Source organism: Cololabis saira, chromosome 19, assembly GCF_033807715.1.
Source record: "Cololabis saira isolate AMF1-May2022 chromosome 19, fColSai1.1, whole genome shotgun sequence".
Classification (NCBI taxonomy): Eukaryota; Metazoa; Chordata; class Actinopteri; order Beloniformes; family Belonidae; genus Cololabis; species Cololabis saira.
The window spans coordinates 15,299,137-15,314,622 of NC_084605.1; the positions used below are offsets into that span (position 1 = coordinate 15,299,137).

Sequence of the window (15,486 nt, forward strand, 5' to 3'; positions counted from 1 at the left end):
CTCGTGTGGGGGAGGGGAGCGGGGAGGACTCCCTCCTCTGACGGCCTCATTTGCTGATCCTGCCATAAACAGGAATGAGGGTCACAACTCAGGAAATTGGGATTATCATCTTCATGTTTTTTTCCCTCCTGTAATCGCTCTGTTTTCCAGTTGTCAGTAAAGTAAACAAGCTCAGACACAAAGCGCTGAGACCTTATCAGGATTCAGGGGGCAAAAAAACAGCTTGTTTTTTCTTCCCCCTGTATGGCCTTCATCGGTGTCTGTTCTGGTCCCAGGCCGGAATACGTGGTTTCATTTGCTTTTTCCGTGTTTCTGGTGTTTGGGGGCCAAGGGGGGACGTGCACGGTCGATAACGGGAGCACCGGTGGTGAAACAAGACAAAACAGTCAGAGGCCGGTATAACAACAACGAGCTGAGAAGGTGCATGTCTTGGGAGGGTTTTTATCCGTCTTCACCCACCCACCTATGTGGCTACAAGACCTGAAGATACAAAGATAGCAAATACATTCTCTGTACAGTACTTAGATTTATTAAGTCTGCAGATTTACAAAAATGTACATTTTTATCAACACTGTAATCATACTGACTGATACGTAATATCTGTGCCTATAAGACAGGAATGCTCCTAAGACTGTGCTTCATTGGCAATTAACATAAACACGGCCGGTGCTCTCGCGCTCCTGCTTTCCTTTCATTTTACAAAAAAATGGAAAAATAAAATAAAGTCCCCTCAGGCATAAACACATGAAATATTTCGGGGAAGACGGAGGAGCGAAAACAGCCGTTGAGCGGGGCAGAATCTGTGCACGTCGGTGAGGAAATACGAGGATAGTTTTAAATCTGCTGTCCTCTTCCAAACCTGCCACGTGGATATAAATGTGTGTGTTTATCACGTCCTAATGTCTTGTTAGAAATCTTCTTTAAACAAGTGTAGGAAAGCACTTAGTGAAGTCTAACTGCTATCAAGATTTCCTTTAACTCTATAAATTAAGCTGTCAGAGAGCAGCTGCGCAACAACGAATGTCAATACTGCTTTAGTGTTATGAGCCAATCCATATCTGCTGACCCGAAGGCCGCGCAGAATCGTCCTTTCGTTGGCACAAATTGCTCTCCCCGTTCCAAAAGAAAGTGTCCCAACACTGTTCCGTGTCCCTGGGGTTCATCTCTTTCTGTTCCGGTTGTGCTTCACCTTCTTCTTCCTCTTGAGAATCATCTCGTAGAGTTTTTCCAGGCCCGCCTGCAGGCCCTGGCCGTCCACGGCGCTGCAGCTCTGCACGTGGTACAGCGTGTACATGCCCAGTTCGTGCACGGAGAGCAGCTTCTCCACCTCGCTGACGGACAGCGCCGAGGCCATGTCCTGCTTGTTGGCCAGGATGAGCGCGGGGATGCCCTGGTTCTCCGAGGTGCGCGTGATCTTGTGCAGCTCCACCTTGGCCTCCTCCATGCGCTCCAGCTCCGTGGAGTCCACCACGAACACGATCCCGTCCGTGCGCCGGGTGTAGGACTTCCAGAGCGGCCGCAGCTTCTCCTGGCCGCCCACGTCCCACACCTGGAAGTTGATGGCCCGGGACCCCGCCACCGTCACCTTGATCTTCTCCGTGTTGAAGCCCTTGGTGGGGATGGTCTTCACGAACTCCTTCAGCTTCAGCCTGTACAGCAGGGACGTCTTGCCGGCGGCGTCCAGGCCGATCACCACCACGTGCAGACACTGGAAGCTGGGCAGGAAGGACGTGTTGGGAGCGATATCAGTCAGCTGGTTCCCCATGATTCCGGCCAGCAGTTCACACCTTCTGGGACGAGGTGACAGATTCCCGGTTTAATCCTTGTTCAAAAGACTGGCATTTGCCACCACCGGTCCTCCGGAGCGCAGGGATCAGACGATGCTGGAGACCTTATCAAAACACACACACAGCTGCTGTTAACATCTCATTAGAAGACAATGGGCTCTTAAGGAATGCCTGTTTGCAATCTGGCAGCTATTTCACAGGTACGACCGAGGAATGAGGGGAATTCACCGGCAACCAGGGGCGAAAATCCCATTTCATAGTTGGGGGGGACAATAAACAGTAACATTTTAGAGAATAAATCCAGGGGGGGACAAGGAATAAAAGTTTTAGCCTTCCTTTAATACAGCATTTTGACATTTTCAACTCTATCTCGCAAACAGGCAGAAGACCTTTCTTAGAACAATACAATGGTATTAGGTGGAAGGTGGCAATAATACAGCACATCTGACATAATACACTGCAAAAACCCAAAATCTTAACAAGAATATTTGTCTTATTTCTAGTTAAAATGTCTCATTTTTAGTTTAAAAAAATCTCATTACACTTAAAACAAGACTCATCACTGGAAAAAAACAACAATTTTCACCTGTTTCAAGTAGATTTTCACTTAAAATAAGTAGAAAAATCTGCCAGTGGAACAAGATTTTTTTGCTTGTAATAAGAAGATAAATCTTGTCCCACTGGCAGATTTTTCTACTTATTTCAAGTGAAAATTTACTTGAAACAGGTGAAAATGGTCAAATAACAAGTTATTTTTCTGGTGATGACTCTTGTTTTAAGTGTAATGAGATTTTACTGTTTATTATTATTTTCGATTTCGGTTTCGGCCACAAATTTTCATTCTGGTGCATCACTACTAAATACTACTGCATTGTTCCAAAATTATTAATTCTGTCTCAAATTATTCTAGGGGGGGACAGCTTTACTAATGGGGGGGACTTGTCCCCCCTGTCCCCCCCGGGATTTTCGCCCCTGCCGGCAACAGATAGCTGGGAATGCCACCAAGCGCTTCACAGTAAAGTAGTTTCATTAGATCGATGCTCATGTCGAGATTTGTCAAGTTACTTCTCCACGGCCTGTTTAATCCAAATCGTAACCCCTTAAAGTCTCTTCAGATTAGTTTATACAAAACAATAACCGTCTTGACTTTTTTCAATGCAGCATTACAAAGCCAAACGACTGCTAATTAGATGTCTGAGGGCTGCCTCGGTTCCTTATTTGCTCTGCCTAATCTTCTTAAGACGGTTAAAGCTGAAAGGCTTTTCCTGAGGCAGATTGATTTCAATGCAGAGCATGCAAGATTCATCCTGCTCCACTGCTGCCTGTCTGTCTGCTGCAGCTCTGATCCAGCTGTTCACATCCACATACTCATCACACACAGCCCTCATCACATCTGTGCTTCACCTGGATTGTCAGGAGTGTCATCTTTAATGGCTTAATCCAACAGTTGCTGAGAGGCAGAGGTAAAAACGCACCGTCATGTTTCTGGGCTGATATACTGTAAATAGCACCTAACGCCTGGGACTGAACCACTTTAGTTCTCCTCACCTCCCACATGAAAGCCGGCAGTTTAGTTTCTACTAGACATTGTTATGAACATAGAAAATAGTCTGAGGTCTCAAGACTGTGTCGATTTATTTTAACAGATTAACTAAGCACAGTAAAACATTTCAGAGGAAAGGAGGCATTAAATGAGAGCTTTCTCTCCGCCGGTTTAGAGATGTCCATACCTTGAAAATGTTCAGCCAGATGCGATGAACACGGCCATAGTTGAGGGTTGCTGTTCTGCCCCGACGGTGCGCTCCTGCCCGGCTCTCCTGCAGCGGCGGACTGAGGATCAGGAGACGCTCCTGCGGAGGCACCGCCGCCCGGTGACGTCACGAGCACCTGGAGGGCCGCGCCGCGACACCTGCAGGCCGAGCCGGGTACTGCACCCTGGCAGCAACAAACCCCTAGGGGGGGCTCAAATCTAACAATCAGCCCACATTTATTGGAAAACATCACATACAATCAGAGGTGGACAGAGTACTCGACCCCAGTACTTGAGTAAGAGTACAAATACTACTGGTCAAAATTTACTCCGTTACAAGTAAAAGTAGCTCAGTCAAAATATTACTCGAGTAAGAGTAGAAAAGTACTTGCCTCTAAAGGTACTTAAGTATCCAAAAGTAAATGCTTTTAAATTTACTTTAAGTAAGAGTAAGAGTAAATTTCTTATTTTCCACATCAGTAAATTACTATATTTTTTCTAAATTAATTTAAGGATCTTTTAACTCTTGTTTCTGAGAATTAACTCTTTGAAACCAGCTGCACTGATGTGCTGCTTTTAGAACCACAATGTTATATAAAACCTGCAGAAACAACAAAAACAAATCAAATGAATGGGATCATAAGAGGACAGCAGATGATGCAGAGTTTATTAACAATCATGAACTGAAACCAAATGAACCTGCACCATCCAACTAAGTCTGGATCCCCCTCAAAGACCACTGCTTTACAAAAAACTGTGCCCTCGTTTTTTACTCGGTCGAACTCAAACATTGAGTTAAGATACGGCCAAGGATTTTGTGAAAGTCCCTGCTCCGAGTCCGGCTCATTATCAGACTCAGACGACTCAGCGGATTGTCTTTCTTCTCCTGACGCAGGCGTAGCCGTTGTTGCGGCTCTGTCTTGACTTGTTGCGGCTCTGTCTTGACAAACGCAGGCTACTTTGGCGGTATCGTTTTGAGGAGGCTTGAAGTATTTCCACTTTACGTACATCCCAGTGGAGAGCGTGCACTGTGATAGGTCTCCTCCTTTGACAAAAACAGCTTGTGTCCAATAGGATTTTAGGGAAGAAGAAAAAAGAGCAGATCTGAAAGTAACGAGTACTTCAGCCTTCCTAGAAATTTACTCGAGTAAAAGTAAAAATATTTGTCTTGGAAATGTATTCAAGTAAGAGTAATAAGTACCAAAGAAATCTAATACTCAAGTAAAGTACAAATCCTCTGGATATGTACTTAAGTACAGTACTCAAGTAAATTTACTCCGTTACTGTCCACCACTGCAACCAGCCCACATTTATTGAAAAACATCACATCCAATGAGTTACTTTTCATGTAGGAAATGTATATTTAAATGTATATTTAAAACAGTTTGGTTATTGTTAATCTACGCTTTAAAATTTAATATATAGAGGGTATGCATGGACGTCACTTTCCCACTTACTCGCACTAAGTGGCAAAAATGGCTGCAACTAGTGGAGAACACGGGATAACAGCCGATTATGGGCTTAAATTAAAGGCAGTTGGACTTGACAGTGACCCGTACAGTTACCCGAAGAACCAGTGGTCCATGGACATTAATATTTGGCCACAAATCGAGTTTCCTGGTAATTATATGTACTTCATTTCTATGCCGGGGAAATACACGAAACAAAGCTTGAAGGCTTACAAAAGTCTTGACGCTTGGTCCTACTTCAAGGCAGGATTTGTTGGTGAAATTAAAGTGATGAGGACACTGAACTTTATGATTTGACCGTTTAACGTTAGCTACCCAAAAATCCAACATTACCTGATACAAAATTGGAACCGCAAATCCACGTTTGGTGCCTGGAATCCAGTTGTTTCTGCGAATTGCAGCGACCCATTTGTCTCTCTTAAAGGAGCATGAGGCTCCTTTTAAGAAATGAGACTCTCTAGCGCCACCCTTCGCCACGACGGCCATCGGGGGTACTGCAGCCAACAGTGAAGCTGGCACGGGAGAACGTGCATGCAGCGTCATGTGACGTCACATCCGGAGGACAGCGCGGGAAATTCGGCCCCCGAATTGCAGCACATTTTGCAGCACACAGCCTGTTCAAAGCAATGGAGAGATACGCTAGAGGGCTCATTCTTTTGGGTTTGGAAGGCTTCATCTGACATTATTACTAGAAAACTTAAAACGTATACGCATTTTTTTCATAAATCCTGCCTCAATCCTGCCTCAAGCTCCTTTAAGCTTATTTTTCGGCAGTATGTAAAACGAAAACTCCGATTTCTTGCTAAATCTATGAGTACAGTCGTTCACACAACAGCTCTTTCCCATTTTAGATTCTGCTACTCAGTCTTTCTGCCACTCAGTGGGCGTAACCCGCTGTGAAGTTGCATCTGTGACATCATGCGCATTCCCTCTATAGAAAACAACTTAATTTTATGTCACTGATGTCATGTCAAGATATCTGCATATAAAAAGTTATAACAATTAAAAAAAGATTAAAAAAAAAAGTTAAAATTAAAGTTGATCAAAGGATTTTAGGGAAAAAATATATTAATTTGTTTTGGGGAGAAGATTTTGTTATCCTCTATTGACTGGACAGTCTTTTTTTCCAAATGTACAGTTGACCTTTCAGAAAAAACTTTGAGCACATGTTAAAAAATAAAAATAAAGAGAAAACTTTCACACACAAAAAAAGAAAAAAAAATTAAAAAAAATTAGAAAAATTAAGTTATAAGTAATTATAGTCATTATTTAAATATTTACAATTTCACGAGTTGTAACAACGTGCTGAAAATAAATGGTCAGGGTTGCGTTCAAAGGGACTTATGTGCGATTGTATCTAGTCATTCTGTGGCGATGCTTTGGCGCCATCTACTGGCCGGATTCTCAAATTACCGTCAGAAAAGGCTTTTTTATTTAGGTTTAAAACAAGAGCAGCCCAGAGTGGTGCACAAATTGCACAGATAAAACAATGTCATATTAAATACTAAACTAAGAAACATGATGCAATAAAAGAGTCAGATAAATAACTCAAATGACTAAACATAAATTAAAAATGCTGTGTCACCTCTGAGTCTTAGTCTGGATCAGGGGACATCCAGGAGCAACTGGTTGGTCGACCTCGGGACTTCAGCGTGTGGGGCGTCAGAACTTCACTTAGTGGTGCAGTTGGTTTGAGACACTTAAAAACAAGCATTAAATTATAAGATGGATGCCTAAGTGGACAGGAATCCTGTATAACAAGGCCAGAACAGGATTGATAAGATGGCTTTACTCTTGGGAAAACATACACATCAGTTCCACAGGTTTTGAAACAATAATTTGTCCTCAGAGGTGACATTGAATACATACACAGTAATTGTAATCATTAAAGATCAAAGTAAGGTATCTTATTTACACCCATTTATATTCCTCCGACCTTTAATGTCACATCATTTTTCTATCCTCTTCACATAAAATGTGATTCATCAAATAAGCAAGTGCTTTGTGTAGTTCGGTAAAAATCCACAAGTGATTTATTTTTGTGAAATCTTGGCTCGTTCTCTGTCAAAAGTGAGGATGTGTTTCAGGGTAGTTCTACAAACTGTCAAGTTTCTCCAAATCAATTAATTAAGAGAATAATTCAAATGAATATCAATCCCAGAGGTCAAAGCTGAAACTATCCTCACTTGAAAAAGTTCCAAGAGTTAAATTCATGTGACATATTAAAGCATTATTATCATCATTAATAGTTCTGGGGAACATTTACATTCAGACTTTTGGTATTTCAGGTATTTTATGTTCAAACTGGCCCATTCACGCTCACCCTGCTATCCGTCTTCTTCAGAAATGTTTGTATTTAAATATTTATTCAATTCCTTTCACTACTTTTGTACTTCATTCTTTCTTCTGTGAGGTGACCTTGGGTGTAGAAAGGCCCCAACAAATAAAATGTTTTATTAGGGCCCAAGCACTTACAGTGCAAAGGCCCTATTGTATCTGTAGGAATTCTTTCTTTCCTTCTTTCTTTCTTTTACCCCCCTAAACGTGCCCCAAAAGTCACCAAATTTTGCACGCAGGCCAGGCCTGGCGAAAAATTTGATATTTCATGGTTTGCATTAATGGGCGTGGCAAAATGGCTCAACAGCGCCCCCTAGAAAACTTTTCTCTGCCATAACTTTTGAATGGTTTTACATAAAGACTCGTGGGTGGTGTTATCGGACATGGTTTTGAGTCCTTGACCATAATTGGTGCAAATCAGCCCCGCCCCTTCTTCTGATTGGTCGATAATTCATTGTTCTTATTTTCTGCCATAACTTCTGAATGGTTTTGACATAGGAAGTCGTGGGTGGTGTTATTTCTGATATGCTAATGGGGGCGGTGGCCATGAGTGCGAGGGCCCGTTCATCGCTGCTTGCAGCTTTAATTATTATTGTCATTATTTTCTTTTGAGTCTTCTAGGCAGGTCTTCCTGGACTAATCTCTTCGTTTGTGGGTCTTTGTTTTCTGTCATCCTCATCTCAGATCCGGTCCATGCAGTTGATCGCGCTCCCTGAGTCTGATTTTTAGGTTTTCAGCTCTGGCAGGTCATTTCTTCTCCACCGAGCCTCGTGCTTGCTCAGAATAAGGAATTACCACAGATGAGGATTCAATGCAATCTTTTACATTCTGTACATAGGGTGTTTTTGGTGAATTGACAGGTTTAAATGTTGAGTTATGGACTCAGGTGATCATGAATTGGTATTAACTGGATTAAACATGAATTAAACTGAATCGAAATTTAATTTGGAGTCAACTCAAATATATTTAACTTTGTAAAGTGAGTACGGCCTTGGGATGATGTTGTGCTAAAACAAGTAAAATCAATCGAACTGAAGGATAACGCCTTTCTTTTTTAATCTAATTTATAAAGTGTGATATTCATACATTTACACAATAGCATGTGCCATTGACTTTCCTTTAAATTAATAGTTAAAGTGGTCCACTCCTAGCTCCTGCAATTTGCTGTTTCTTACAATAATTAAAAACATGTTAACTCTGTTTAGGACAATTGGTGCGCTAAAAAGTAATTCAAAGCAAAATGGGATTTTCATAAAACAGCCTCTTCACGTCTCTAATTGAACAATTGGGGCCATTTTTATCAGAAACAAGGATATTCACAGCAATTGTCACAGTTTAAAGTCTGTGAATAAACGATGAAACGATCTGGTTCGACTGTGACATTGTGTCTTTGTCAGTAATCTTATGATTCAGAAGCTCATCAACACGGTTAATCGCAGACGGCCCTGCAGGTGATGGAGGGTCTACGTCAAACAGCAGCCATCAACATCTGTAAAAGCTGCATGTGCAGAGTCGTGGGGGGTGAATAAAGACGTCCCACACGTAGAACCGGGACGGTCACAATTTAATAAAGTGCAAATGACATATGTATATGAGATCAACTCTTACACACACATTAAAATAAAGAAATCAGATTTCAATCCTTAAAAAAATACATAAACATATATAACAAAATTATTTGCCAATTAGATGTATTTACAAATAAAAGTCCAAAGTGCCAACACCGTCTATGCTGGAGATGCGTAAATATTCTCACATGATAACATTGTAGTGATTGATTGACGTCTCGCAGTCGGCCAGAACGGACTCAGAGGGACGTGGATTCTACCAGAACTCATTATTCACATGCTCAGATCCGTTTTCAGAAGGACGACGGCTCGGCGCCGCCTCCATCTTCACGTCCATCATCTCACAGGATGTGGGACGGTTGAGTTGGTGCCACAGTCGATATACTCGAAGGTGTCCAGAGACAGCTGCTCGATGTGAGACAGGTAGGAAATATTCATGGTCATCCTGAGGAGAAAAAAGGAAAGAAGATCCATGTCATCAGGACTGGTTTTAAAGCTAAACCACTGAACACTTTCACAGGAATCAGACGGCTGTGAGGAATGTGATGCATTTGCAAAGATGTAAGTCTTCATGTAAGCTTATATACTTAATAATAATAATACATTTTATATATAACGCACTTTATTTAGTAATCTCAAAGTGCTACAGAGCAGAAAAATAAAACATGAACATTTTTTTTTTATATATTTAAAAACAGAGCATATCAAATATATATTTAGCTATAAGCTTTCTTAAAAAGGTGAGTTTTCAGGTCATGTTTAAAAGCCTACTTAGTACAGTGTCTACTAGCCTCTTAGTACAGAGCATTTCCCTTTCATTTTTCCAGATTAAGACTCCCACATGACTTCATCAATCAAAGATCAAACTCTCCACGTGAACAACGAAGACAAAGGTCCACAAATACAACTTGTGAAGGTAAACCGCTGCTTCATGCTGTCATGTTCTGCTGTCAATGCAGTCTGCCTTTCAATTCTTGGACAATTTGTTCTTTTGTGGCTTAAAATCACGTGTTTCAGTTTAAATATTAGAAACAAGAAACTTTGTGGTCGTTTTGCGCGACTCTCATCTCCTTCAAGCTGCCTGCAAGACCAAGTTCAGGAATCACTACTGCTGCTTGTTGCACGGCGGTTGCTAAACTAGTTCCTGTCGTCCCTCCAGATGCTATTTGCATGTACTTGAGCATGCGGTTGGCGCAGGAAAAGATACCTGAGGTGAGAGGCAGCAGCTCAAAAGCAGAAATGTCTTCTTTGAGGTAATACAAAGGAGAACTGCGCCAAAACGTGGCGTTGAGGCAGCACTGTTGTATCACATCCTCTATTTCTTATCTAAAGAGGAAATCTGCGATTTGAAGACATGACTTAGAGGGATAAGATTATTTAAAAATGAGATGCGTGTGGGTTTGAGGCAACATGACACCACCTCTAATGATTTTCTATTTCAAGACGACACTTACTGCAGCTCCAGAAATAACGTGTGAATCTTGATGGTTGTTGACTTGCAGTAGGTCCTGAAGAGAATAAACGTAATGAATTTGGATGAATTCACACATTGATGAAGATAGATGTAGAAACTAAGGTGAATCTCTTACTCCAAGCCGCTGTCCTTCAGCGACAGGTCCAGGTGAATGGTGTACTGCACAACAGTGGAGACGCTGAGGTCAGAGAGGTGTTGCACGACAAAATACATCATTAACGTGTTTGATCCTGGGGAGAAACTCACCGATCTCTGCGAGCGGGGCTCAAGGGCGGTCATGTTGGTTATCCTGGTCTTACCCATGACCGTGCGGGCGACCAGACCCTGCATGCTGAACTCGGCGATCTGAACCGGGACAAAGTTCTCGTTGGTGATGTTGATGAGATTCTAAAAAGAAAGAGAAAAAAAAAAGTAAAACCGAGCTTGTCAAGGCAACTTTTCCATCATTAAAATGTCTCAAGGTACTTTGGCCATCGTGTAACAGTCTGTCACATGAACGCAATTCTGACTCAGTCGCAGTAAAGATATGGACGCACACGAGGTATTTGCACAGTAGCTCCAGAGGTGTTTGGACGATAAAGTTTTTTTTGAAGCAGCAGAACAAGGACAAACATCAAACAAGCATCAAACTAACTCCACTACATAAAGGTTTTAGAGAAAGAGCTCGTTCAGAAGCCCTTCACCCCACAGAGAAGCTGCCTCCAGGGAGCCGGTCACACCAAACGCGTCTGATCTGGAGCACCTCTGTGATGAGGAACGGTGTGCACTTGTTCAGGTTTGATCAAGGCAAGGCAAGTTTATTTGTGTAGCACAATTCAACACAAGGTAATTCAAAGTGCTTTACATCAACATTACACAATTAAACAGTAAATAACAAATAAAATGAAATAAAATTATAAGAAAAGAGGTAAAATAATAAAAAGCACAAGTTGTTAAAAAGTAAAGGCAGTAGAGTACCTACAGCAGGTACATCTCATTCTTAAAATGGCAAGAATTACGTTTCTATACGGTCAAAATGTACAAAGACCAGGTCAAATACAGTATTACAAAAGTAATCTGTAACAATTCGTATGGTGAATTAAACCAATTTGACAATTCTACGTCACAATGCCTGCATTCAGGGCTTATCCATAACTTTGCGCATTTTTTAAAAAGTATTTAATTTAAGAGTATGCTTAAATAACAGATAAAATGAAATAAAATTATAAGAAAAGAGGTCAAATAATAAAAAGCACAAGTTGTTAAAAAATAAGGGCAGTAGAGTACAGCAGGTAAATATTTAATTTAGGATCAGAGCTGCCAAAAGCATGTGTTTAAAGTCAGCGCCGGCCAAACAGATTCAACCAGATAAAACTCTGAGGATTTACTGGCTCCTCTCCGAGCACTGCCAAAGTCCAGTGGGAAGATCAATAAAAACACAATAAATTATAATTTACAGGGTTTTTTTTTTGTTAATTTTGTTAATATTTACCCTCGTTTCTACCCAGTGCCTCTCCAAAAATATAGTCTCACTTTGTGTAACAGATGTTATTCATTTATTAGTGTTTTTGGTTTATTTTAAATAAAAGGATCACCTTGAACTGGAGCTAGATTGGCCAAATGTTAACTGAAAGTGCTACTGACCCACTGTGTTTGTTGAGAAACATGATGAAGACATAAATGAAGATCAGATCACTTTCTTCAGCAAATTTGTGCAGAAAACCAGTAAAATCCAAAAGGTAAACATACTTCTTCTTGTCACTGCATGCGCTTGGCTGGGTGGAACTAGTCATAGACTGTTACCAGCACATCTTCCTGTCATGTTATAAAATTAGCATGAACATTTATGTATTTGGAGCGGTTTCAGTGTTGGCTGTCATGAAATGTCACCGATGTGAAGCAGCCTTTAGAAATAGTGCAAAATAAAAAATGCTTAGGCTATTTACACCCGGGTGCAAGTACTGATGCGTAGGCTATTTACACCCTGCTACCAATATCAATGTATGCTATGCCCATGTATTATTAGAATGTATTTTTTTTAATTATTTATAAAAAAAAAATCCAACTCAACAGCGATTGACAGGTATTCACACCACTTTTGATAAACTTCATTTAATCTCTTCAAAATATCTTACAATGACATAAGACCAAAAATTGTTCATACAAAAGTGTGAGAGCAGACATTTGCCTGGCTCTATTGTTTGACATGGTTCCAATTTTACAGTGTTGCACATACGCATGGGCAACACATTTGTTTTCATATGTCAACAGGGTGTGAATAGCTCAGCTGGTGGGAGCTTGCTATTTGTACCCTGGTGCAAATAGTCACTCCGAATAAAAAATTGTGTTTGTGTCTGGAAGTGTACGATGTGGCGAGGAGAGTAAAAGACACAGTCCCGACTAACTGCAGGAAAAGAGGAGGAAACCAAGAAAACCATCCTTTCTGTATAGCTAAGTAAGGAAAAAGAAACTTTTCATCTCAATAGTAAATGTCTTTTCGACACTCACCGTGACTTTCATGTCGACGGTGCCGGGGGAGAAGTACACCATCACAGACAGCACCGACACCGGCTTGAGGGTGACGCTCCGCGGGAAGAAGAAGAAGAGGATGAGGCAGCAGAGCAGCAGGCACCCGGCCATGGACACGCACACGTACAGCTTCCTGCACGCACACAAATACAAACACATCCCCGATGAGAGCAAAACAACACTACAATGTCACGTGAACATAACTGTTGTTGGCGCTCGCATCATGTAAAACCGCGAGGGCGCTTGCGCGTGCCTTACGTGCGTCTGGGCTTCAGCCGCACATCGTTGCACGGTATTACAGCAACAAGCTGGGCTTCCTGGCCTGCCAGAACAAAACAGAGAGAACGTTTTTACAATAAAAATGATGTGAAAGTCAGGAAACACGCACATCCGTGGGTTTATTGTAAGGGAGTCGCTTCCTCTGCTGCGGGTTGTGAAATGAGAAACATTTTCAGACTCACCTCTGGGGATGCGCCCGGTGCCCCGGCACGTGGGGCAGGTGTCCCCCGAGGGCCCCCCGCTCATGCTGCCGTACGGGGGGAAGTGTTTGAGGGCCTTGGCCGACTCTGGGGCCCCTCTGAGCTCCGGCTCCCCCCCGTCAATGCTGCCGGGCCTTGGCACAACCATGGCCTCCGCTGGAACACAGCCGGACCTGAAGAAGTCAAAGAAGACAGTGGAAAGGGCTGCATCACATCCTGGTTTTGCTTTTTAAAAAGCCGTAAAAGCTCCTGACTCGCACCACGTGTGCACGGGTGTGTGGGAGGGATGCAGGAAACACGCCCTGGATTATTACTATACGACTCCAGTAAAATTCAGGGATGACCTGCAGAAAGGAACCCGGCTCCTGGGGTCGTGCTCATCATCTGACTGCCTCCTTACACATCAGATCTAAACAGCAGTGCGTGCAGCTTTAAGTTTGACTTCAACCTGCAGTTGCAGCTGATACGAGCACGTGATGGTCGCAGTGACTCAGCAAGAGGCAGATACACAGAAGCCAAAAACTAGATTGGAAATGAATCCAGTAATCGAGATCAGCAAAACCCTTCTGTTTAGTCTGAGCTGCACAACATCGTGAGATCTGAAGTCCACGGCAGCAATTTAGTCACAATCTGACTCATCTGCAGCTCAACTTCTTCCTGCACCAGAATCAATAAGTCTGAGGTCCACATGCATTTGCACAAGTCGGTGCTTTAACAATGTAGTTAGGAAAAAACATGGAAATGAACTGATATGTTTCAGTTTTTCTCGTGGATTTATTTTATTTATTTATTTATTTATTTATTTAAAGGTTTAGATAACAGGGACAATGCACATTAATAACACATTTAAACAAATGTCAAAAAGCCAAAAAGGCTATTTTGCATCTGCTGTCCCTGGACTGGTGTAAAAATAGTCAACCTAAAAGGAAAAATTATTAAGATACAATCAATAAAACATTTCCGAATAAAAAGGCTATATCAGAATAAAGATTAAAAGGTAAGAAACTAAGCTAAAATACATACACACACAGGTTAACATAAGCTCAACAACAGACAATTGCTACAAACTAAAACAGAAACAACATGAAGCAGCAACATCAACATTAATAACACAAGACACAGTAACACACTAACAGGCCAAAAACAAACAAGACAAAAGCACTAAACATAGAATAAAAAGCCATGCACAAAAAGCAACAGTGTAACTAGAAAAAACTAATAGGCAACATGACAGGTGACATCAGACAAGCAGACAGGCAGGCCAGCAAGCCAGGAAAATTATGATTATATTATATTATAATTTATTCATCTGTCATGATACTGTTATAGTGAACATATGTACTCCAAATACACTGCAACTAAACCACAACTGCAAGGATACATGTTTTATATCAGCTGTTTAACTCTATTTAGACTTAATCTAATTAAAGCTGATGATGTTGTTTTCAAAGTACAGCTGAAACATTTTCAGAGAAATTGAAAGTGTCTGATTCTCTGGAGAGGCCGAAACTACGTCCAGGGATTTGCACCGAAAACTGTCATTATTGATCTCATGAGAAGAAATGGAGGTTGATTCCCGGCTCACTTACCTTGAGAGCCGGGCTGTAGTTAAAGCTGTGGCTCTGAGCGGAGTGAAGCTGCCCTGTGTTCGGGGGAGGATCACTCACTTCCTTCTCCCACTAGGTGACGGTTCAGCTGCGGCCGCTCGTCACGTGGGCTGCTGTTACCAAGTCTCATTTTACAGTTTCATTATGTTGCGTAAGAGCATTCATATCAGATTCAAAACCTGCTCTGCACCCAATGGCAGCTGCCTGGTGATATTTTGGTTTCGTAACTTCATTTCATTTCAGATTAAAGCGAAATGAGGAAGGAAACAAATGTAATAGTCCCTTTGCGAGCAGCGACTCAACACTCCCCTCTAGCGGCCGGACGTCAGATGGCAACCACAAACTCAGAGGGAAATAATAATAAATCTTTATTGTCCTCCGGGGTGGAAATTCATCTTTGGCTCACCAAGATACATACAGACAAGACATTGTGGGGTACAATCAGTACTCGAGTTGTAAAAAAAAATCAGGGGGGATGGTGGATTTTATCATATGGGGACAGATAAT

The 15,486-nt window shown here is 41.8% G+C and overlaps 2 protein-coding genes across 2 annotated transcripts; both read right to left on the bottom strand.

Moving 5' to 3' along the window:
- Positions 1-506: 506 nt before the first annotated feature.
- Positions 507-3,612, bottom strand: arl4d (ADP-ribosylation factor-like 4D). Its single transcript, XM_061708384.1, has 2 exons — positions 3,518-3,612; positions 507-1,891 (listed from the first exon to the last, which is right to left on the bottom strand). Exon 2 carries the CDS (start codon positions 1,763-1,765, stop codon positions 1,160-1,162), a length of 606 nt encoding a protein of 201 aa, XP_061564368.1. The 5' UTR covers positions 1,766-1,891; positions 3,518-3,612; the 3' UTR covers positions 507-1,159.
- Positions 3,613-8,886: 5,274 nt separating this feature from the next.
- tmem106a (transmembrane protein 106A) lies at positions 8,887-15,042 on the bottom strand. The gene is made up of 8 exons (XM_061707798.1): positions 14,962-15,042; positions 13,355-13,545; positions 13,152-13,215; positions 12,873-13,026; positions 10,632-10,772; positions 10,501-10,544; positions 10,366-10,419; positions 8,887-9,356 (listed from the first exon to the last, which is right to left on the bottom strand). The coding sequence occupies exons 2-8, from the start codon at positions 13,518-13,520 to the stop codon at positions 9,248-9,250; spliced, it is 732 nt and encodes a 243-aa protein (XP_061563782.1). The 5' UTR covers positions 13,521-13,545; positions 14,962-15,042; the 3' UTR covers positions 8,887-9,247.
- Positions 15,043-15,486: the final 444 nt, after the last annotated feature.